The sequence below is a fragment of the Bos mutus genome, chromosome 9 (assembly GCF_027580195.1).
Source record: "Bos mutus isolate GX-2022 chromosome 9, NWIPB_WYAK_1.1, whole genome shotgun sequence".
NCBI lineage: Eukaryota > Metazoa > Chordata > Mammalia > Artiodactyla > Bovidae > Bos > Bos mutus.
The window spans coordinates 25,447,729-25,473,178 of NC_091625.1; the positions used below are offsets into that span (position 1 = coordinate 25,447,729).

Consider the following 25,450-nt stretch of genomic DNA (forward strand, 5'->3'; position numbering starts at 1 on the left):
GAATTAAGAGATGCTCAGGAAATAGAAACTAAACCAAACAAACAAAACTAAGAGAAAGGGAAGTTTTTCCTAGTAGTAATAGATGGTTTTCATAAAGCAAGTTAAGTCTACTTGCTATGTGACGTTTACTGAGCCTGATCAATTAAAACCATTGGAACTCTGAGATAAATGATCCTTTTAAAATATGTTAGGACTATAATAGGACACTTTAAACATTATTCTGAAGACAAGAAATGGTTTTTTGCTCAGGTCTCGGGAAATGGATGTAAGGTGTCTGGCCAAGTCCTCCTTCTCCCAAGAGGGTGGCAGGGACACTGTCTTTCTGAAACAGGGGGCCTTGGTCAGGCTGCTGGGGTTTTCCTTTAAAACTGGACTCACTCTCCACCCCAAGTGAGAAGAGCAAATGGTTTCAAGGTCTGAAAGGCCCCTACCATCATCCCCAGGGAGAACCCACCTGCTCGATGTGCATGTTCTCCAGAAGTGCGCTGTGGGGCTGCAGGGTCGGCAGGGCGGCCTCGTCCTCATCTTCGTAGTAGCTGCACGTGCTCTTCCTGCGTTTTGCCTCCTCGACCGTGATGATCTGAAACAGAGAAGCCAGGTAAACCAAGAAAAATGATATTCTGGCTTTTCCTTCACCTGCTATTAGCAAAAAGGACCTCAGGTACACGATTGCCTGTAACCGGTAGGTTTAGCAGCAGGACATACATTGAGCCAAGACTCCTGGGGGGAACGGCTAATTATAATCTTGATTTCAAAGAAAATGCAGAATTTAATGCAGTGTGGCTGCAACACTTAATATGAACAAATTAAGTCACAAGTTTTCCAGTTTCGTTACTCTCAGCCATCAGGTAAGAATTATGTATACTTTCACAAGTGATTCATACCCTTGAAATGCCCTGAATGATTCTCCAGTAGCCTGCATCTAAATTTGAATTATTAAGGGGGTAATTAGAGATCATACTACGAGTAAGTCTTCTATAAATAGGGAAATTGGGAAGATTAAGGATAGCTTTTTAATCAAGACTCCTAACATTTCCTCTCAAGGCCAGGCACATAGCAACCAACAAGCAATCATAGCAACAGTGAATGATAAACATCTATGGAAAATAACAAAACAAAGAGGCATCAAGCTTTAGTCTAGATTATGTTACGATTCTTTATGGACAGTTCAGAAGCCATCAAAGCAGTATTTCCTTCAAAGCTGAGAACAGAAGCACGATGTTGGCACACACCATTTATTTCATCGTAAATACACTTGTTAAGTACCAGGTTTGAATCTTTTTGCTTCTCTGAAAATCTGGATAAGTCACCAAATTATTTTGAAATTGAAGGGTATAGAGAGAAGGTAACTAATATACTAAAATACCTGAGTACAATGGAATGATTTTTGCATTATAGAGAAAAAGCACTTACGTTACCTTAGTGAAAAGTTGCCAGATAGTGACTACTCAGTTTCCAGAATGCTGTCACCTGAGCCTGATTTATTGGCCCTTAAATTTTTATCATTTTCTAAGGGGCATTTACTTAAAGAACACACTGTCAAAGAATCACAAATTCAGCATTTTAAATGTGTAGGTAAAGTTTAAAAATAAAATAAAATTTAAAAATAAATAAATAAATAAATGTGTTAGGTAAAGCACATGTTTGGGGGGACCTCTGCATTTAGCACAAGTACAAAATGGGGCTGCAGAATGAAAAAATAAAGTGTGGAATTTTGACTCCAAAGGGAAAGGGCAAACCACACTGGTGTCTCTCTCCAAAGTGAATAAAAGATCTGCTCTGGCTGAGAGAGCAGCCTGATCCTTTCTAATTAGAAAGCGTTTCAAAACATATGAGTGGCAGAGCGCAGAGGGTCCGCGGCCACCTGATAAGCTATCAGGACGCCAACATACCTTCACAAAAGGCTCTTGGTCCGGTCTGGCACAATAGAAAATCTGAATGTCTGGAGGCAGTCTTCGGACTCGCATCGTGAAGGGGTGGGAACCGCCTGTTTGCTCTCTGAGGAGGAACAGGTTTTTTGCCTGTCTGCCTCCACAGCACTGTTACAGCCACGGGGAGCTACGACTCCTTATGCAGTATCTAGTTTCCTGCATGACTGAGTTTCTGTTTCCCTTAGCAGAGCGTTCAATATTTCTACAGGAACACACCCAAATTAGGATTTCGAGCAAACACACACTTCCTGTTAGGCATAGCTGTGAGGCTGTAAAATGACACTTTCACCTTTGAAACGGTGGTGGTTTCCTAAGAGCACAACAAAACCTCATTGTTGTGCGTTTTTTTCCCCCCCTTCTTCATCTTGTACTTTTCTTCCCAACTGTCCTCTGGCTGCCTGAGCTAGCTTTTTCTAGCCCTGCCTTCTCAGTTTTTTTTTTTTTTTTTTCCTGCACCTCTCTGAAGGGAAATCTCCATTTTAAAACTTTGAGTGCGCTCGCTGACATCAGTTTGAATCTCAAAGGAAAGATGAAAAGGAGGCTTTACTGGAGGTAGGTTCATTACACTGAGAACAATGGCGTTTCACTTCAAGACCCTGTCATGTTTGTTGGGTATGAGAGACGTCAAAAAAGGAAGAACATCTGATTTATATGAAGCTGAGAAAAATGTTACTTTAGATTCAGTTTTTCAAAAGAGTTGGCAAAGTAATATTTACCTTTTAACCTTTCAAAATATTAATCTTAATGACAAATAAGCATGATGAGTCTTCCTCTACTGCCCAGATGAGATTTCTAGGGCTTGGAGAGAAATGCAGATCACTATTGGATCAATTTTCAAGGATCTTTCTGTGAGTTTTCCAGGTCAAAAATGGCTTTTTGGTACCTCTGGGGGATTGAGTGCCACTGCATAGATCATCCCAGGGGGCATGAGGCTGTGGAGGATATTTGGTGACCAGTCTCAGGTTGGCCAGAACGTATTCTCAGTGCAAGAGTCTGGACATAATCTAGGGCAGAAGCACTTGGACTCTGCGCCAGTGAGCTGTCATGCCCTTCAGTGCCTGGTGCTTCGTGACAGCTAACATTTGCTGAGTGCTTTCTATATGACCCCAAGTGCCAGCTGCTTTGCAAGGCATGACACAAGCAATTACAATATATCATTTGTCCGCTTTTCAAATTAGCAGAAGTTTTGAGAAAGGAATAACAGTTAATAAGGCTTTCTGTTAGCAGAAGCACAGTGAGAAGGGTATTCCTCACATGTCTGGCAAACTGTCATTGTATACAAAATTAGGAGACTTAAAAAAGTAATGCCCTTATGCTAAGTAATTTCACTTTCAGGAAATTAGGAAAAGAGTCAGAGTTACACATCATCTCATCCTTGTGAAAAACTTGAATGAACACGATTTCTACAAGTGGTGGAATTGTGAAATTTTGATTGAGGTTTAAAATATGTAACCATTAAAACGAGGCTTCAAAATCCTTAAATATGATACAATTCTCACAAGATGTCAGGTAAGAAAAGCCAGATACCAAACTATACATAAAAATGATCTCATTTTGCAAAAATAAAAAGACTCACTCTCCCTACCCTTAACCCCTAGAAAACACTCTATGATAGAAAGAGTTTAAAAAATGTACAAAAGTGTTGTGTGGTTAGATATTATTTTAAATATGTTCTGCATTGTACTTTTTTATAGCTTTCAAATTTAATATAATAAGCAGGTATTTTATAAAATTAGGAAATAATGCTTATTTAAAGAGCTTGTTATGGAGGGTGGACTAGTGGTTGGGGTGGCTGGAGGTGCCCTTGAAAGGGTGCAGACAGCTGACTAGGGCGGTGGGCCCCACCCCCCATAAGATCAGAATCAACAAATTCTAACTAGAGATGACTGAGGATGAAAGAGAAGAATCTGGGATGATAATTAGGTTTCTGACTTGGGGCACCACTAATTAAGATGGGAAGGCATGAGGACAAGCACATTTGGGGGAAGATGACGGGACTTTATGGACATGCTGAGGATCAGACACCTGTTAGGGGAGTGAAGGTTCCTCTTCCCCACCCACAGAGGAGAAACAATGGGATGCCAGGGGCCGGGCTTTAAGGTAATGCTAGTAAGCCAAGTCTGCTCCTGCACGGGAAGGAGCCTAGACAGCATTCTTCTCCTCATCTTAGTTTTGGACTTTCTTGTCCACGTGGCAAGAAACCGGGATAACAGTCCAGTCACCTCTGTCTCCAGGTGTCTCTTCTTTCCATGTGCCCCAAGTGTTAACAAGAGCACTAGGGTCTTGGAAGAGCCCACCCCGTTTCTTCCTCCTCCTCCGTCCCTTCTTCTTTTCTTCCTCTTCCACCACAGGTCTAGAGGCACACCTTCTAGAGGGATGTGCTCTCTCTTTTATCCTGCTCAGTGGCTCAGTCTGAGAGGCTCACTCAAGCCCACTCGACTCTAGCGCGCGAAGCAGACTTTTCTCTCTCCACATGCCTCCTTAGTGCCTTTTCCTCTGTGTGCTGGTGGGCATGGCCACTTCTCCCACTGGAGTTGTCAGGAGCTGAGATTCAAGGTTGGGATTAGTGGAAAGAGAATAGGCCTAAACGAGGGCTGCTTCAGTTCAAGCTATCCAGACCTAGTCAGGAAAGGATTGAATTCCCAAAGCAATTGAAACCCTCTCTCTAGGCCTCCACACTGGGGCAAGAGACCATAGCCTCTACAAGAAAATACACCTTTCCTAGCTCTGCTTCCTCTGTGCACATATCTCATGGGGGCCTCTTGGGCACAGATGGTTAGGTGAGGAGGACAGGAATTGATATTCCCTGATATGTTAGCCAGAATGCCAGTGTCACACCATCTCTGCCTCGTGGAGACCCAGGGGTGCCTGTGGGGCATCTATGTGCTTAAGAGCGGCAGCTTGCAAAGAAGGAAGCATGTGAAGCAGACATGTGGGAATCCACAGCATAAATCTCAAAAGCTGATGAGCTCATCCAAGGAAGATGTAATAGATGAGAAGAAAAAAGAGTCAGAGATAAATCCTTGGGGAACACCATGAGAAAAGGAATAAGCAAAGTATATTTGGGGGACTTCCCTGGTGGCCTAGTGGTTAAGAATCTGCCTTCCAATGCAGGAGACATGGGTTTGATTCCTGGTTGGGGAGCTAGGATCCCACTTACCCCAGGGCAACTAAGCCCATGAGCCACAACTACTGAGCTCTAAACTACTGAGCTCGTGTGCCACAGCTAAGACCTGATGCAGCTAAACATAAATAAATATTTTTTTTAAAAGTGTACTCAGAAAGACTGGCAAGAGATAGAAATGAAACAAAACAAAACAGAAATGATAAGAAAAGCCAAGGAAAGGAGAGTCTAATAGGCTTGTGCTGTGCTGTGCTAAAGTTACTTCAGTCGTGTCTGACTCTTTGTGACCACATGAATTGTAGCCCGCCAGGCTCCTCTATCCCTGGGATTCTCCAGGCAAGAATACTGGGGTGGGTTGCCATGCCCTCCTCCAGGGCATCTTCCCCACCAAGGAATCGAACTTGAGTCTCTTACATCTCCAGCACTGGCAGGCGGGTTCTTTACCACTAGTGCCACCTGGGAAGCCCTATTTTTAATCAATGGTTTCAAACAAGAATGAACAATGTGAAGGCAAACATGCACACAAGCCAAGTGCGGGGCCACAGACCACAGAGCTAGGAGCAGTGGGCTGAGGGAGCACAGGAGGAGCAGTCAACTGAAAGCCTCGCAGCACTGACCGATGAGCTGGGCCTTTGAAGGAAGACAGGAGCCTGCCGCAGCAAGCTGTGTGTGTGTGCACGTAGGGGCTGGGAGTGAGTAAATGAGAAAGGGCCGAGTGAGCCACACACATGGAAGGACCAGGCACGTCAGAGGAGTTAGACCCAAGGGGCCGGCCTGGTCACCCTTCATCATCCCCGTCTCACAGAGCTCCAGTCTCGGAAGATCTGACAGCTGCTTGATGAGAATGTTGCTGAAGAAACCTCACCACCCGCCACCCCCCACCGCAGCCTGATGCCAGACCCCACCGGGGCCTTCAGTAGCAGGCAGCCATCCTCCTGCAGCTCGTCAGCTGGCATTATTCCTAGTTTCTATAGCTCCTACTCAGACCTTCTCCGTATTCCTCCAAGTCCTCCCTTCTTCACTTCTAGGAGATGCCCCCTTCTGCGGTTACCAAGAAATCATCAAATGAGCAATACCACAACTTATATAATACCTCCACTGAATCTGCATTCTATTCACACACATCCTATTCTTTTCTGCTGCCTGAACACCTAAGGCCAATCCTATCCCCACCCCTACATTCCCTGCCAGTTCTCAGGGATCTAGTCCCTGGCTTACGCCCTCTCTTATTTTATCTCCTGAACCCTCTACTCCACTGTTCCTGCTGACCTCTTCCGAAAGGTTAAAGTCTCTCTCACGAGAAGGAAAACCTCCCACCCTCACATTCTCTCCGAGCTTGCCATCTCATTTTTATTCTCCAAAACCAAATTTGAGCCCACATCCACTAGCTCCATTCACTCACCCCGGATACATTCACTGAATGTTAGAAGCTACATTTTGAAGCTGCCACTTTAATGAATCTGCTTTTTTGCTGAAGTCACCGACTACCTCCTTGGTTTTAGATCCAAAACACAAACCTTAGTTCTTTCCTGTTGACTGATCCCTGGGATCAGAACACAGAGCATTTTTTACTAAACCTAATCTTCTTGCTATGCTCTTTATCACAATGAAGGGCTGATACCTCGATCCTTCCAGTTTCCATTCTAAAAACCTAAAAATCTAAAGAGATCAATCTCGACATCTTTCTTACTTTCCACATGTAATTAATTGCTCACAAAATCCTCTTTCTCCTCCTATCTTTCAAAAGCGCTAAGTTTCCTCTGTCGTCACTGTCATTCTTTCAGCAACTGCTCGCTCTCAACAGTGACTACTGCAAGAGCTTCCTAGTGTGTCTTCAAGTGTTGTCCAATTCCAATCAACTGAACATCTGCCGGCAAGAGCAGGCTCTCCAAAATGCGTGTCTGTATTTACTTCTCCAGGCTCAAAACAGCTCAGTGCCTTTCTACTACCCTTAGGAAAATAACCAAACTCTTAACAAGCAGTTCATAGGTCCTCTGTGATCTGCCATTTCATTATCTCCAGCTTCATTTCTTGCCACTCCCTCAGCTTTGCACTCTGTGAACCAGCCACCCTGAACTCTCTATTAGTTCATCAAAAGCCCCACACTCTCTATTTCTCCCTCAGGTCATTCCTCTGCACAGCAGGCTTTTCTCTCTGGCCAGAACATGTTCTGTGTCCCACTTCCACCCCAGCTGCCTGTCCCCCCACTTCTGATCTCAGCTCAGATTACTTCTCCTGGGTCACTTCCTTTGATCCCCTAGCTCCATTCAGGTGCCTGGGTACATGCTTCCATAGCCTGTGGCACCTCGCCTATAATGGCAATTACCTCACTATATTGTAATGATTTTTTACCAACTGAGCTATCAGGGCTTCCCTCATAGCTCAGATGGTAAAGAATCCGCCTGCAATGCAGGAGACCCTGGTTTGATTCCTGGGTCGAGAAGATCCGCTGGAGGAGGGATAGGCTACCCACTTCAGTATTCTGGCCCAGAGAATTCCATGGACTATACAGTCCATGGGGTTGCAAAGAGTCGGACACGACTAAGCAACTTTCACTTCACTTCACTATTGTAATGATTATCCATACTCCTTGATGGTAAATTCTACTTAGCCCATCCATTGTGCTCCTAACATGAGAAGGGCTTGCTAAGTGCTCAAAAAATAAATTATGAATGGTTTTTCAGGCCAAATTAAGAAGATTGACTTTCATCATGTACGTAATGGGGACCCTGCATCAGTTTCAAAAAAAGGAAGTGAAATGACTGGCTGGTAGGTGTGGTGATAGTGTCTTTCTGATACACAAAACTAGTTTCAAACAGAGGAATAAGGTTTTTCCTCATAGGATTTCAAAGGTGCACAGGAAATCTTAACTTCTTGCCAGCCAAAAAGTGCTTGGATTTTGGACACAAGAACATTTTGTTCGTGCCTTGTACTTTAAGGACGACAGTCTAACCCTCTTGAGTCTCACCTCCCAGCTCTTGGTGGTTGGCTCACTGAAGAAGTTGTCAATCATATTCAGTTCTTCTTTCTCCACCACCACAAAGCCTTGCTCTTTGGCATCTTTCCCATAGACGTCAGGAGACCATTGGACAAAGAACGTATACAAGTGATCCACCCTGAAAAACACGTTTGCCATAGGGGTTAACACCAAATCTACTTTCCTGGCAGGCATTAGTAGGAACTTGGGCACGTACAACTATCTTTTTCCTGCTTAGCAAGTCCGTGTTGCTACTTGGGAAATCTCCCATGTTGAAGACAATCTCTACTTGTGCATTCCAAATTTGGAAAATAAGTCAATAAATGCAAGCAAAAGTCCACAGACATTGAGAAAAATGTCTTTCAATCTGAGGAAAAGATCAAGAAATGACACTTAAAGGTACAAAACACAATGAAATATTTACACCAAAATTTTGTTTTCTTCATTGGATCCTCATTTATTGGATTTCTCTGTTCACAGGGGAAAAATTGACCTGAAACTTTAGATGGGAACAAAGCAATATTCCAATGGCTCTTTATGTAGACTGAAACATTATTATATCATAATTTTAATAAAATATCTTTGATAACTAGAAAATATCAGGGATAATACTAGCTATCATTTTAACATTAGAAACAGATTTAAATTAACCAATACTAGGAATGCAGTCTTGCCTTCAATATCTCTGTTCTCTTATACATATTTAACATCTGAATCATCTCTCCAGACTTAATCAGCAGACAGGTGGCTAGTTCCCAAGAAAAGACCGGGAGCTCTCAGTCTTAGCACCTAAAATATCCCCCACCCCTCACCCATGTGAAAGAGTCAAAAGCTCTCTGACCTGCAACCATCACAGTGGAGGTGTAAAAAATAGATAGGATCAAATGATTCTTAAAGTCTTTAATGATTACAAAATGATAATTTCAATTTGAGTCTCCTGTTTGGCACAGTGCTAACTCATTGCTAAGTTTAGAAAAGTTCTAACTGTAAAAATATTGTAACACTCTTGCTGTAGACTGAATATTTGTGTTCCCCTAAAATTCATATGTTGATATCTAATCCCCAAAGTGATGGTATTTGGATGTAGGACCTTTCAGAGGTGCTTAGGTTATGAGGCAGAGAAGGCAATGGCAACCCACTCCAGTACTCTTGCCTGGAAAATCCCATGGATGGAGGAGCCTGGTAGGCTGCAGTCCATGGGGTCGCTAACAGTCGGACAGGACTGAGCGACTTCACTTTCACTTTTCACATTCATGCATTGGAGAAGGAAATGGCAACCCACTCCAGTGTTCTTGCCTGGAGAATCCCAGGGACGGGGGAGCCTGGTGGGCTGCCGTCTACGGGGTCTCACAGAGTCGGACACGACTGAAGTGACTTAGCAGCAGCAGCAGCAGTAGGTTATGAGGCAGAGCCCTCATGACTGGGATTAAAAGACCCCACAGTGCTGGCCAGCCCCCTGTGCCACATGAGAACGCAGTGCAAAGACAGCCATCTATGGAACCAGAGCAAGCCCTCACCAGACACTGAATCTGCCAGCACTTTGATCGTGGACTTCTGAGACTCTGGAACTGCCACGAATAGACCTCTTCTTTAAAAGCCACCCAGTCTATCATATTCTGTTATAGCAACACACTGAAGGGTTCCCTGATGGCTCAGTGGTAAGAATGCCCGGCCACTGCAAGAGACTCAGGTTTGATCCCTGGGTCAGGAAGATCCCCTAGAGAAGAAAATTGCAACTGGCTCCAATATTCTTGCCTGGAGAATCTCATGGATAGAGGAGCTTAGTGAGCTACAGTCACACACAAAAGAGTCAGACACAACTGAGCAACTCAACAACAACAACTGAGAAATATTAATAGGATTAAAACACACAACAAAAATGTCACCATAATTCTAACATTCCCGTGGATCCAACTGCCTTTAGGTTTCTATAGTCCTAACCTGTTCTTGATCATATGTACAAGGTTTTCTTTCCATTGTTATCAGGGCTAAGACATAATTGTTATATGTAACATTAAATAGTGCATATTTGCCATTGCTGCTAATCTTTGTACGGACTTGTAATGGCTGCATTTCTCAGAAGTAATAAACCATAATTACCCAAATCCCTATGTCCTTGGGATGTTTAGCTTGTTTCCAATTCTTTTTCCTGGATTGTACAAATAACATTGCAACGAATATCCTCATGATCCATGCCTTTTGTCATCTTTTGAATTATCTCAAGATTAGTTCCCAGAAGAGGGATTATTAGGCCAAAGGGCATGGTTTTATAGCTTGTGATCCATCTTAACAAACTGCTCTTGAAAGCCTGACTACTCTGACAGGAGCATTGCAGTTTGCATCTAAGGTAACAATCTTGCTTATCCTTTTTTTTCTAAATGTATTTAATATATATTTTAAGTTTTACCCCACTGATTCTGTATTTCTTTGAGTGGTAGTGGGTTGAACATTTTTCAAATGTTTGCTTCCTGGCTGCCTTCTATGAATTGGCTCTGTGATTGTGGAGTCATTGTTTTTCTTTTCAATATATGGGAGCCTTTATATAATGTAAACATTAACCACTACCAAATGTTTTTCTAAGCTGTTTTTTCCCTTTTATAATAATTATGTCTTTTCTTTCATAATATAAAATTCTAATTTTCATATATTTTAAAGGTATAGTTCCTTTGAGAATTCTACTCCTTCAAAACAAGGGAAGTTGGCACCCAAGACAAGGTGTATATCAGTGTGCTACGATATGCTAACCATTTCTATTTTTTTCTAAAAAAAAAAAAAAAAGAAAGAAATATAGATATATGTTATAACTGTACATGGCTGTCATAGTTAATTTTATATGTCAACTTGGCTAGGCCATGGCCAATCTTTGGTCAAACACGAGTCTAGATGTTGCTGTGAAGATATTTCTTTTTAAAGATGTGATTAACAAGTAAGCAGCCTTTCAATAAAGCAGATTACTTTCCATAATGTAGGTAGGCCTCATCCAATCAGTCAAAGGCCTTAAGAGAAAAAGACTAAAGTCCCCAGAGAGAGAAGGAATTGTCTCTAGATGCCCTTCAGGTTTGGGACTACAATATCAACCCCTCCCTGTTCCTCTAGCCTGCCAGCCTACCTTGCACATTTTGAACTTGGCAGCCCCCATAGCCATGTAAGCCAATTCTTTAAAGGAAATCTCTCTCTGTATATGTGTGTATTCGACATTTATATACATAAAATATACATTTATATACATAAATATACAGACATTTATATACACCTACACACACACACACACATCCTCTCAGTTCTGTTTCTCTTGAGATCCTTGGCTAAGACAGTGGACAACTCTGAAAAGCCATGTAAGAAACTGAGGTTAATGGTTATCTCTGGGGAATGGAATGAGGTAGAAGAAAGATACATTATATATATCTTTCCTTAACTTTTTGGACTTGATAGTACATTTTTATAATTTTAAAATTAAAATTACATTTTAAAAAAAGCAAATAACGAGAACTTTCCATCTTACTCATATCCCTGTCCATCACCTTCTGGGTCCACCTTTCCCCACTTTAGGTGACCACTTTATTATCTCCTTGTGTGTTGCTGTGGTGGTGTTTGTATGTTGTTCATCGTTGTTCAGTCGCTAAGTCGTGTCTGATTCTTTGCGACCCCATGGACTGCAGCACACCAGACCTTCCTGTCCTTCACTACCTCCTAGAATTTGCTCAAACTCATGTCCATCGAGCTGGTGATGCCATCTAACCATCTTATCCTCTGTCACCCTCTTCTTTTTCTGCCTTCAATCTTTCCCAGCATCAGGATCTTTTCCAGTGAGTCAGTTCTTCACATCAGGTGGCCACAGAACTGGGGCTTCAGCATCAATCCTTCCAACGACTATTCAGGGTTAATTTCCTTTAGGACTGACTGGTTTGATATTTATAACTATTTTTATAGCTAGAAATAAACATGAATATAAATTCTTTTCCTCTTTTGTTTCTATGAAAAACAGTACTATTCTCTAGCTTTTTTTTTGCTTAACAGTAGAGCCTGGATATCCTTGCACAGCAGTAGAGAGATGGCTTCCTCATTCTTTCCTTTATAATTACACAGTACTTGACTGTGTGGATTTACCCTAGTTTATGTAACCATCCTCTCTAACCTGGTCACCTGGCTTGTTTTCAAGACAGTGCTGTCATAAACTATGCTATGAGTAACTTGGAACGTCATTTTTGCATGTGTTACAGATAGAGCCATAGGATGTATTCTCAGAAGTGAGACTGTGTTATCGAAGGAACAATTCACTTATGGCATCGTTTTTTGCCCTCCCACCAACAATATGTTTGCTCTTTTGAATCTCCAAACTATTTTTATCACATAATATGACACTTCCTATTAAAAGTTAACTTAGAAACAGTACAATAAATCATGACCCTGGAAAGGTTGATAAGTATACAATTCTAACTCTTCCTGAGTTTTCTAACACTTAAAATTTAGTCCATCTTAAGTGTACTTTAGAAAAAAAGTTGAGAAGCAAATGTGCTTCACTCTAACTTTTGTAAAAGGACACATTTATTACATGCTTACCCACCTCAGATAAAATGGCTTCCTAAATAAACGTGGGTTAGCTTATTTGTGAGAAAGAAGAAAGCAGTTCCTGATACATGGGAGCTGGTCTGCTCCTATCGGCCAGGTCCCAGTGGTAGAGAAGCTGGCCTAGCACTCCCAACTCGGCTTTGGTAATCTCCCGTTGAACATAAACAATTCCACAGGACATTAACATCAGGCAAAGACACTCTATGACCACGATGAATCATGACAGAGATGAGACTGCTGAGGTCTTATATCTGAACACAAACAGTGTCCAACCACAAAAATGACCAAACATCCCTCTAATCTGGCTAATATAAATGATTGTGCTACTTCACCAATTATGGCATTAGCCTCTCTAGCTTTCCCTCCCTCAATATGGGATTTCCGCTTCTAATCCAGTGTAACGTCCGACTTAAAGTTCTCCTTCGAATCACCTAACATACATCCTGTGACCCCTTTCTAGCACCCTTTAACTAGAAAGGGCCCTAAAATGGCCCTAAGTCCCATGCATTCTACTTCAATACAGTAAGTCAAGTCAGCTCATTCAACTTCAGGGGTGTTCCTGGTGGTCCCTGGCTGCAGGGCATGGCTTCCTTAAACAATACTCCCTGTGCACCCACTATGCGCCAGTGACCCAGCCCTGGAGGAGCTATCTTCTGGAATATTAGGGTTGGAGATATAAGGTATCATTTAATCCAGCTGAATGGATTAAATGGAATGGGAATGAGGGCGTTGAAGTCTACTATCAGCATCACAGCCAGGACCAGATCTCCTGAGGTGACAATCAGGGTTCTTTGAATCACATTGTAAAGTTTTCCCCATATGTACCCTACATTGATCTCTTGCATTGGTTCCCAGTTAACGTCCTGGTTATGACACAAGACACATTTTCTTCATCACTTTTTGAACTAACTATCCATGAAGGACTGCTCATTTATTTATCCTCTAACAGGTTACTCTCAAAGGAGAAGGCATTGTACAAGTATAAACACTGAAGAAGCCTCCTAAGAAATGCTAGAGGCTCATGCTGGCATATGTCCCTGTGTAAGACTGCAAGGGAATGAGGGATGAGGCAGAGATTCGAACTGAAGATTTTATTTTTATTATAAGAAAATGTAATATAATTTTATTTATCTTACAAGAAAATATAAATTGTGACAACTGCAGGTCAGTGAAGATTTTAAGGTGAGTTCCTATCTCAGCAATTGCCAGTCACTTCCCTTTTTGGTGACCAAGACAATAAATTGCTTGGGAAACCATTTGAGCAATTTTTTTTATTATACAGATTCAAGGTGAGTAGGACATATTATTTTAGAGGAGGGTAGAGTTGAACAGTCCCTGTTTGATGACCACAGCTTATTCCTATAACCCACTGGGCAGGTGAGTAGGACGGAAGATCCATATGAGGGCCAAATGATTTCCTAAGAAGGAGGAATCTCATGCCTAATACCTTCTTTTTCAAAGTTCAACATTATCAGAGCATCTCTGTTGAATTAAGCTGGTCCTAATAGAGGTAAGCTCTCAGAAAAGGATAATATCCCCTCTCCTACCCCTTCCTGCTGGAAGAGAAACTCTTCAAGGGGGTGGGGGGAACAGTCTGATCTAGACTGATGACCTGGGATCCATATGCACGCCATGGTTATTTCAGGAGCAGATTAATTTGGGCATGTTGTGTTGCTTATGGAAAAACTTAGGTCAACCCACTTGCCACAGTGGGCATACGATGGAAAGAAATGGCTACACATGTCATACCATATATGTGTGTGTGAGTTCTCTTTGTTGTTGTTCACTCAGTCACCTGAGTGAAACCCCATGAACTGCAGCACACCAGGCTTACCTCTCCTTTACTATAAGATCTCTAGGAGCTATAACAAGTGAAGGCTGGGGAGGGAAAGGTGAGTTCTGGCACAAAGTATTCTTGCCACCATGCACTTTTCTCTTTAGAAGAACTATGTCAACCTGGGGCAAGAATCTGCGGTGACCAAGGAAGAGAGGTTTATTCCATTCTCTTCTCTAGGGATGGCTGGATTTCCTGAGAGGTGCATCAAGCCTCTGGGATCGTTGGTTGACAGAGTGGCCTATTTTGTAGCCAAGTCAAGAGCAGCCAGGGCCATCCCTTTAAACTGGACAACCCCTGGGCTTGCTGAACTTACCACAAAAGGAAGTATCTAGAACAGAGAGGACAGGCTTTCTCAAAATACCACAGAAAAGAAGGTCAGTGTCAGAAAAATTTTACTGTTAAACACAGAAGCGACCTTATGTTTTAAGCAATGCTGATGAAATGTATCAGCTACCTAAATTCCCCGCCTTGAGGACCTCACATTACACAACAGCTCTGAGTCAAGTGTTATTAGGCCCAGTTTAAAGATAAGAAAACTGAGGCTCCAAAGACTGAATGATGTGCCTGAATACCCCATCACTGGAAATGTTCCAGCCAGTGTAAGCTGACTGCCTTCTCTTTCATGAATGCTGAGCCCCAAGGGGGATGGTGCACTTTTGCAACTGTCCAGTCAAGGGTCTCATAGAATGGGTCGGTACTTCCTTGGTTTGGGGTTTTATGAACGAAGCTTAAGTAGGTGTGAGATGCCCTGAGTGGCCCTTAGGTCACATGGGGGCACACCCCCCATACCTCCTCCTCCACACTTCCACGCACTGCACACAGCACTCAGCTCCAGGCCTGGGGAACATCAGGGCAGCCTACTCTGCTCAGCCACACCGCTAGGAATGGCTGCGACGGGTGTGCAACAGCCCTGGACAGCCTCCCGCCTCTCTCAGGTGGCAGGCTCTCTGCCTGCAGCCAAGAGTCTCCCCAGCCTCGAGAAGCCTCAGGGGATACAGGAAACCTCCAAAGTAGGTTGTGCAACAGGCAACCTGCTGGGAAGTGCTGGAGTCTCTTCTCTCAGATGCCCAGGACCCTAGCATACCCCAGCGTCCCTCAACCATAGCCTTCCACACGTAAAACCTCCTCATTGTCTCATGAGGAGAGTTTTTCACACTAAGCCTCTGAGGGGAAAGCAGGGGTGAACAGTTAAAAAGGCCCATTCTACAAGAGAAAATTAAATCGCATTTGGAGCCAGTTTGATTGCTTCATTCTTTGCTCCTTGGAGGCCAAAGAGAAGAGGATGTGACTTCATCTTTTTTTCTCCTTCTAGATTAGAGTGGCCCTGAGTTTATTTAAGTTTCTATAACCTAATTCCTGGAACAGTTCTTTTTGGCCAGCTTAACTGGATTTTCCTGGTGGTTAGTTCCCAGAACCGAATCCTGCCCTCTGGAAACAGGCCTGAAGTTCTGAAACCCCCCTCCTTGTCCCTCTGCCCTCCCCTCGCCCACGTGTTCCTCACGACCACGACCCCGTCAGTTCTGCTCTCACCTTGACCCTCACCCCTCACCTTTCCCCAGCATCAGCCCCTCAGGAATTCACACACTTTCAGGCCAGTCTTTGCACCTCACCCCCACCAGGGCCTCCTAAGGGCACACAGCTTTCATCCTCCTGTTACGCCTACCCTTCCAAACGCCTATTCACAGAAACAATCATCTTACTAACTCCTCTAGTGGGATGATGGATGTTGCTGAATTTGCTTATTGGAGCTTAATGGGTCCACTACAAGTCAAGAGCACCCAACATGTGCCAGAGGAAACCCGCCTTTGTGGGGCTCTCTACTCCCCTCCAGCGCCCCTCTGCTGTGGCTCCTCCATTCAGCAGCTATTCCAGATTCAGCTCTCAGTCCAGATTCAGTCTCTCTTCTACCCACCCTGCCTCTCAGAACAGAGGACTCTCTGTTGTACCATTCTAATAAGGTGCTCCCCTCTGGCCCCTCTTAGTAAGCTTTCTCTTCAGAAGAAGTAACTGCTCTCCCATTTTAACCCTCCTCAGAAATTCAGACAGTCCCACCGCTGAGCGGTCTCCCTCCATTATTCCCATCTCACTTCTCCACTGTTTTATCTCCTTCATCTTAATCCACAAATTTACTTGCACTTGCCCATTCTTAAAAATACATATATAAGCCTCTGGGACCTCCCTGGTGGTCCAGTGGTTAAGGCTCCGAGCTCCCAATGCAAAGGGTATGAGTTCGATCCCTAGTCAGGGAACTCAGATCCCACATGCATTGCTTTGTGGTCAAAAAACCCCAAACAAACAAACAAAAAAATAAGCCTCAAGATTTTGTTTCTCTCTAAGGGTTCCTTCCCATACCTCATCTTCCCTTCAGGTTATATTGTTAACATTTGGGTTAAACATTTTTTTCGCAATTCCTTTTTATTCCTGATTCTATTAACCTTCTAGTATGTGCCCTTTATCCCAGGTGGCGCTAGTGGTAAAGAACCTGCCTGCCAATGAAGGAGACATAAGAGACAAGGGTTCGATTCCTGGGTCAGAAAGATCCCCTGGAGGGGGGCATGGCAACCCACTCCAGTATTCTTGCCTGGAGAATCCCATGGACAGAGGAGCCTGGCGGCTACAGTCCATAGGGTGGCAAGGAGTCAGACACGACTAAAACGACTTAGCGCAGAACAGAAGAAACCTGCCTCAGAAACTGTGTGGATGGAGGCAGGGTTTTTACATCCTGTTCCCTCCCTCACTACTTTAGTGAAACTGACTTCCTCAAACTTGACCTACTGTGAAGAAACTCAACAGTATCTCATGCATCATTTGTCTTGACCACTGACAGCCCGCTGATGGCTTTTATTTTATTTCTGAAGCGCAGTGACTCACCCTGTGGTCTCCGTGAGTCACCAAGCTTCAGCCTCAGTTACCTCAGAACACTATCTACGGCCTCTGGCCAAGCCAACACAATTCCTGCATTACCAGTAATTACCGCCCTGCTGGCTACCATGCGGTCATGAAGCAATAAGGGTGGTAACACCTGTGAGCAGGGAACTCACAGGACAGGTACTGGGTCCTGGAAAAACCTGGTATGTAAGGAAGAAGCAGTAAGAGAAGTCCTGGAACGAAGCCAGGAGGAAGAGGAAGAGAAGTAGAAGCGAGGTGATAAAATACAAATCTGAGCACTTGACCCAGCTGTGCACAATCCTTCCGCTCTCTCCCTGGAGGTTTTAGGATAATTTCAAATTCCTTAGGGCTGCCAGAGAGCTTTGTTTTATGTCAGTCTCCCTAATGGGCTCTTTGCTGCAGCCACATGCTCTTGTATCTCTCTGCTCCAACATCCCACTCTGGCCTCCACGCTCAATCTGTTGAGCCTCTTTCTTTCTTGTTATTATTATTTTAAGAAGAGTGACCACAAAGGTAAGCCTGGTGGAGAATCATTTCACGCTGGGGTCAGGGAAGGCCTCCGAGGGGTCCAGGTCCAGCTGAGTTTTGAAGGACCAGTCAGTTACAGGAGGAAGGGAAGAAGTATTCCACTGGAAGGGACGTGCGCAAAAAGACCTGGCATCCGTGAGGGCAGGGTGATGCTGGAAGGAGGTCACACTGGACATGGCAGAGGGAAGGAGAGACAATGCAATCACGTCCCTGTGGCTTCTTGACGCAGATTCTGTAATCGGGACAGGCTACTGAGACACAGTGCCTGCCCAGGGTGATTCAGCCCCTGCCCTCGAGCAATCAGGTTGAGAAAAGCCAACAAAAAAGCCTAACACAGTTCCAACAATACAATGGCAGAAGCCAGTGGGCATCAGGGCTGGGATGTCCACGTAGGATAAAAACTCATCAGGGAGGGGAAGAATTCCTGACAGGTGGGAAAAAAGATAAAGTTTTATCCTTTGTTAATGGACTGACAGGAGAGGGGAGGAGAAAAAGGCAGAGGAGCTGGGTCACCGGGTCACAGCAAATCCTGGGCACAAGATAATATGCTCTGACCTTATTCCGGGGCTACCATTCTCCAAAGTGTATCAGGGGCAGCTCCAGTGACTTCAGAGGATGCCCAGAGGAACCTATTTCCATAGTTATGTATTTATTTCAAGTGTATTGGGAGTCAACACAATTAGCATATTATTAGCTCCTAAATTTCACAGATATTACTGCTCAGGAAAAGCCTAAGTTTAAAAAAAAAAAAAAAAAAGAGTTGATCTAAATCCTTTGAAGACAACTCTTAAGGAAATAGTAGTACAGATGGTTTGCAGATATGGGGGTATTTGGAAAGGAAGTGAATGACTGAAGTTTGAGAAGCATCACTAGGCAATACTCAGGGCTCCAGCAGGGAAGTGGCCCAGCCAGATCTGCAGTTTAGACAGAGTGCTGTGGAGCCAAGGAGGGAAGGTCAGGAAGAGATACGACTGACTAGAAACAAAGACTTTGTGGAGAAGGCGGCAATAGCAATCCAGCCAAGAGGCGATCAAAGCCAGAGTCCAGGCGAAGTGGTGGATGTAGTGGGAAGCTTGCCATTCACACTCCTCCAGGCACAAGAATAGTTCCCACCCATCCAGCCACTGGTGATACCAAAACCCGGCACTTGAGATGTGTTCAGGTTTCCTGTCTAACTCCAAACTTGGGCTTAATCATATTTCGTCATCTGCAGTGATTTTGGGTGCAGATGGTGACTGAAGCCATGAAATGAAAAGACACTTACTCCTTGGGAGAAAAGTTATGACCAACCTAGACATCATATTAAAAAACAGAGACATTACTTTGCCATCAAAGGTCCATCTAGTCTAGGCTATGGTTTTTCCAGTAGTCATGTATGGATGTGAGCATTGGACTCTAAAGAAAGCTGAGTGCCACAGAATTGATGCTTTTGAACTGTGGTGCTGGAGAAGACTCTAGAGTCCATTGGACAGCTAGGAAATCCAGTCAGTCCATCCTAAAGGAAATCAGTCCTGAATATTCATTGGAAGGACTGATGCTGAGGCTGAAACTCTAATACTTTAGCCACCTGATGTGAAGAAGACCCTGATGCTGGGAAGGATTGAAGGCAGGAGAAGGGGACGACAGAGGATGAGATGGTTGAATGGCATCACCAACTCAATGGATGTGAGTTTGAGTAAACTTCGGGAGTTGGTAATGGACAGGGAGGCCTGGTGTGCTGCGGTCCATGGGGTCACAAAGAGTTGGACACGACTGAGTGACTGAACTGAACTGAGATTTCGTCATAAGCCTCAAGGCTCCTTTAGAGATTCACCCCAAAGATGACACCATATTCAAGTTACAAATCTGCATTTAGCAGATAGAGTTGTCATCTCTGACAAAGAAATTCAAAGAAGGGGAATGATAAAGGTTCTTAGAAGGCAGCAGGCTTACCTTAGAGGCAACAAAGTACAGCCAACTATAGGAAAGGAAGCCGCAGAGCAGCAACAACTGACTTTCATTTAGAGGACAGACAAGCGCAGTTATTTCTCACGATAACTTCAGTGGGTAGCCACTGTAATTAGCGCTCCTCATTAGTGCTGGAAGAAACAGATGCTTACACAGGTTAACTAACTTGCCCACAGCAGTATGTTAGGGGCAGACCTGGCATTAACCTCAGGTCAGTTCATGGTCTCAACCCACATGTTGCACTGTTTCCTTTATGTCCGTCTTGCTGTTCTGGTTTTGCTATTTCATAAAAGCCCACCACTGACCAAGCTGTAGGGTTGAGGGATACAAAACGTGAGGACAAATCAGAGATGATGCTTGGAGCAAAACATTATTCCAACTATTCATAGTTTAGGTGTAAAGGTTTTAGGTATGATTATCGTTTATGCTATCAAACAAGACTACTAGTTATGGTGGGATTTTATTTACTGTTGCTTTTTTTTTTTTTTAACATAATTGTGAGGTAAAGGACAAAAGCACCATTTCTAAGTTAAAGACCTGACCTCCCAAGTTACTTCTACTTGTTATCAGCTGGAGGCTTTGGGAAAGTTCCTTAATCTCTCTGTACTTTCATTTTATTATTATTAATCTATTTATTTATTTGGCTGCACTGGGTCTTAGTGGCAGCACACAGGATCTAGTTCCATGAGTAGGGATCGAACCTGGGCCCCCTGCATTGGGAGTGAGGAGTTTTAGCCACTGGACCACCAGGGAAATCCCTCTCTGAGCTCTTAAAATGAAGGTAAGGAAACCTAGCTCCTCATTCCGGTGTATGGAGTGTTAAATGCATAGGTTCATTCTACTCTTAAACAGATCTTTTAGAAAGTCCCCTATACGTGATTCTCTAAAATCGTGCTACCACATAGACCAACAAACCTGACCAAAATGACCCAGTAGCAGTTAGGCACTCTCATCTTATCAAAGGTCACTTGACTGGTACGAAAAGAAACTGGGGCAACACACAGCAAGATAAACCCGCAAACCACGCACTTAATTTAAAAACTAAGCTGCTGCTGCTGCTGCTGCTGCTGCTAAGTCGCTTCAGTCGTGTCCGACTCTGTGCGACCCCATAGACAGCAGCCCACCAGGCTCCCCCGTCCCTGGGATTCTCCAGGCAAGAACACTGGAGTGGGTTGCCATTTCCTTCTCCAATGCAAGAAAGTGAAAAGTGAAAGGGAAGTCGCTCAGTCGTGTTTAACTCTTCTCGACCCCATGGACTGCAGCCTACCACGCTCCTCTGTCCATGGGATATTCCAGGCAAGAGTACTGGAGTGGGGTGCCATTGCCTTCTCCAAAAACTAAGCAGGAATCATTAAACAATTTAATGGTTATTACATTAAAGATATACTTTAGAGTACATTAGGGTGCAGAGAATAGGAAATAATACTACAAGAAAGGGAAGAAGGAAGAATGTTACTCAGAGAGTATGGAGTACATAGGTAGTCCCACTGTTCACCTGTATTAATGGTAAATTAAAGATAGTCTATACACTTCAGCCTAAAACCTTCCCAGACTTTTCCACTCTGAATATAGCCACAGAAACCCAATAAGGCAAAGCACTCTTCCTGTTTGTTTTTAATATCTTGCTCTCTTCTTACACAAGCATTTTATTTAAATCATTAAAGAAATGTTTAACTTTTCCTGATTTAAATACAATCACAATTTTTTTTTTTTGCTATTTATTAATAGAATAGCTGTGTGAGCTCTACAGTAGACTGGTCATTAAAAAATAGAATGCTTTCATTTGTTTTTAAGGCAAAGCACTTTTTTTTTTTTTTTTTGCTGATTAACAAATATTTATTAAACCAGTTGCTAAGGCAAAGCACTCTTGACCACAGAAGTTATTACTAGAAAACTATCACTTAATTTTAAAACTCATCCTCAATGGCCTGACCTAAGGTCCTGACAGCTTAGAGTGAACGGTGTCAGATTCTTGATCTCCAAAGAAGATTTCGCTTCGGGACCAGGAACCAGGCTTGATCACTCAAGAGCTTTTGTGTAGCAGTTTAATAAAAGTATGAAAAAGACAGAGAAAGCTTCTGACATAGACATCAGAAGGGGGACGGAGAGTGCCCCTCTGCTAGTCTTTAGCCAGATGTTTTATGTCTGTTAGAAAGCTATTAATCAGATAAGAGAGACACCTCAAGGCTGAGGAGTTTCACTAGGCCCCTCTCCCATAATATGCATTTTTGAGATCTGATGGCATGAAGTGTGTCAGCCCCCAGTCATAAAACAATTGATATGAATACTGGTCTGCTGAGCTATTATCAGCCCAAAATTCGAGAAAAGGAAAAAAAGTTAGTCTTAGGTGGAACCATTTTGAAGAAAGGCAAATTCCAAAGCAAATACACAGTTTCATTAACATAGCTTAAGAAAAACATTTCCATAAGAAAAACGCATTGGTTAGCTCAAAGTTTGAGAAAAGTTAAGTTCAGGGGAACCTGGTGTTGTCATGGCAACACAGAATTTTAAGAGACACTTGCAGCCTATTTCCTCCATTTGGAGACCCCTGGCCTTTCTGCCTGTTACCCTCTCAGCCCTTATATGAAAGTGGTCATTTTACTTGCTGGTAAGGTCCCTTCTGGATTCAACATTCTATAACTTCAAATGAAATCAATGGTTAGTAATGCCCTGATGTAATGTCCATTCTTAAAGGGTCTTTGTGTATCTACAGAAGAAAACTTTATTTACAAAGCACCAACTAAACAAGCTTCTTTGTTCTAGTTCACCAAAAATAATAGGAATGTCCTTTTGAGACTCATTCATCAAAACAAAATAGTTACAATACAGATCACTCACAAATAAGTAAAAACTGAAGGTTTATATTAATATCAATGCTGGAGGCCTTTAGTCGGCAGCCTGTCACTTGGACTCAGCAGTAGGGAAGTGCTTTTTGCACTGCTCACTACTTTATACGGCTAATGCTGCAAAATTGTGGGGATTTGCCACATATCATCCATAATTCAATTTCTTCTGAAAGAGATGAGAAAATTTAGCAACACCAGGCTCACATTCCCACATAGCAGCATTGGGTTGGAGGGACCAAGTCACTCAGCAGCTGATTCACAGAGCAGATAATTAACATGGGCCCCTGAGCGTCCCTCCCGCATCCCTCCATCTGGCCCCTGCAAATATGTAGGTGCAGTAATTACTGTTTCTGCATACTTACTCCCAAACACTACGTGCGGCACCCATTGGCCGGGACTAATTATCCTGCAGTGGAAACAGGCAACAAACTACTCTCCAAAGTGCTGGCTCTCACTCTTCCACCAGAAAACACAGCCACCGGAGTAGAGCACTCACTTTAAAAGGGGCGTTCTTTCTCTACATGCTTAGGCTCGACTGTAGAGTCACTGATTAACTTAAGGCACATGCCAAAGCTGGTTAGTGAAGTTCCTGAAGGATGGTTGCCTACCAAGGTGCTTCTGGAAAATGATGATGAATTGCTAGAACTTTAAGTGGGTGAAACAAAAAGTAAAATGACCAGGAACAGAATGAGAGGAAGCAAGACCACTTCAAAACATTTGGAAGTATTAAAAAAATAAAGTGAGAATATTTACATAAGCAACCTAATTATCATATAGCTTACTTTTTTTCAGTAGGTTCCCCAAAGTTAGAACTTGTGTTAATACAAAGAGAGAAAGATAATTCCTTCAGGAATTATTTTGGAGCTCTTTTTGAATTTTTTATTAGTGATATGCTTATCTTAAAACATTATTATAAGACTACAGTATGATATAAAAATCACCAGGTTTGTATTCTGAAATATACCTGGTTTGGCTAAGTAGAGCCTAGATTGTTCTAAAAAGTATAGTAAAGACTATTGAGAACTATGGCCTTAGGGCACTGACCATTATTAAAGATTTCAGTTTAGCTCTGATACCCTTAAAAGCAAGCAAAAGATGACTTTTGATCAGAAAATGTAGCATTAACTATGGTTCAAGATTTCAAGGTGTAAAACTAGGTCAGTCTGTGATTCCTTTAATTCACTCTGTTTTCTCTAAGGAAAATGTTAAGAGCATTTTTATTAGTCTTCATGAGGGTCCTTAGGACTTGGATTATCTTCCCACTGTAAAGTGAGTTTAATAGAAGAATCAATTTTTAAAATTTTATCTCTCATTAACAAAAGTAATGCATGCTTACTAAATGCAGATAGGATATTTAATGGCAGAGAAGTAAAAGCAGTTTACAAAATAGTGTGTATATGTATATTGTATATTTGTGTACATATAGACTTACTACATTAATGCACGCATAGAAAAAAGGTTGAAAGGCTACAAAAAGTAAGATAAACTGTGGTTAGCTTTGTGTAACAAAATTATGAGCTTTTTTTTTCTTTTGCTTTTTTATATTCTTCTAAATACTATATAAAGTATGCATATGTGCTTGGTCGCTTCAGTCATGTCCAACTCTTTGTGATCCCATGAACCATAGCCCACTAGGCTCCTCTGTCCATGGAATTTTCTCAGCAATAATACTGGAGTGGGCTGTCATGCCCTCCTTCAGGCAATCTTCCCGACTCAGGGATCGAACACGAGTCTCCTGCGTCTCCTGTCATGGAGGCAGGGAAAACAAAGAAGGTTGCACTTAATTGTACACAGTGTTAGTGTAGATAAAATAAGTATAGTGGACTGATGCTGAAACTCCAATACCTTGGCCACCTGATGTGAAGAACTGACTCATCTGAAAAGTCTCTGATGCTGGGAAAGATTGAAGGCAGGAGGAGAAGGGGATGACAGAGGATGAGATGGTTGAATGGCATCACTGACTCAATGGACATGAGTTTGAGTGAGCTCTGGGAGTTGGTGATGGACAGGGAAGCCTGGCGTGCTGCGGTCCACACGGTCACAAAGAGTCGGACATGACTGAGTGACTGAACTGACTGAAAAATACCCATGGGCTCTCCCTTTCTCCCTTTCCCTCTCTTATTAGCCTACTTATTACACAAATCACAATTACCAGTTACTTCATCCTGGATTAATGAATTAAACATTTATACACGATTTGGCCAATTCTACATAATTCCTGCTGTTTCCATCTTACTGATTTTAAAAGCTAAATAATATGAAATCAATTATTATGAAATATTTCAGAGGTTGCTGCTGCTGCTAAGTCACTTCAGTCGTGTCCGACTCTGTGTGACCCCAGAGACAGCAGCCCACTAGGCTCCCCGTCCCTGGGATTCTCCAGGCAAGAACACTGGAGTGGGTTGCCATTTCCTTCTCCAATGCATGAAAGTGAAAAGTGAAAGCGAAGTTGCTCAGTCGTGTCCGACTCTGTGTGACCCCATAGACTGCAGCCTACCAGGCTCCTCCGTCCATGGGATTTTCCAGGCAAGAATAATTGAAAAAAAGATAACATTTTTAACTTGAATAGGAATTATTGGTTCTTTCTAAGAAAGGAAATAATCTCAGTAGAGGAAAAAAGACAAATGTATTTTTTATATAGAAAGGTATCCAAATGTTTGGAATACAATCTATATTAAGCCTCTAGATAGTCATTAAGTTTCAACACATTCTAAAAGATTTGCATCTTTACCACCACCTCCCTGGCATTTTGTGTTTTGATGTCATATTTTACATCTTTACATCTTCTCTTGTTTTTCCCTT

General features: G+C 42.8%; 1 protein-coding gene across 5 annotated transcripts in view; it reads right to left on the minus strand.

Annotated features, from left to right (window-relative positions):
• Positions 1–25,450, minus strand: part of NCOA7 (nuclear receptor coactivator 7) — a 164,314-nt gene that overhangs the window by 9,680 nt on the left and 129,184 nt on the right. For 4 of the 5 annotated variants that reach the window (XM_070376291.1, XM_070376293.1, XM_070376292.1 and 1 more), the window contains 2 exons: positions 8,024–8,171; positions 455–580 (listed from right to left, as the gene is read on the minus strand). In XM_070376291.1, the coding sequence (XP_070232392.1) occupies positions 455–580; positions 8,024–8,171 (274 nt within the window). Of the gene's footprint in view, positions 1–454; positions 581–1,892; positions 2,107–8,023; positions 8,172–25,450 lie in introns of those variants that run through there. The other variant, XM_005890126.2, reaches the window with a different exon arrangement.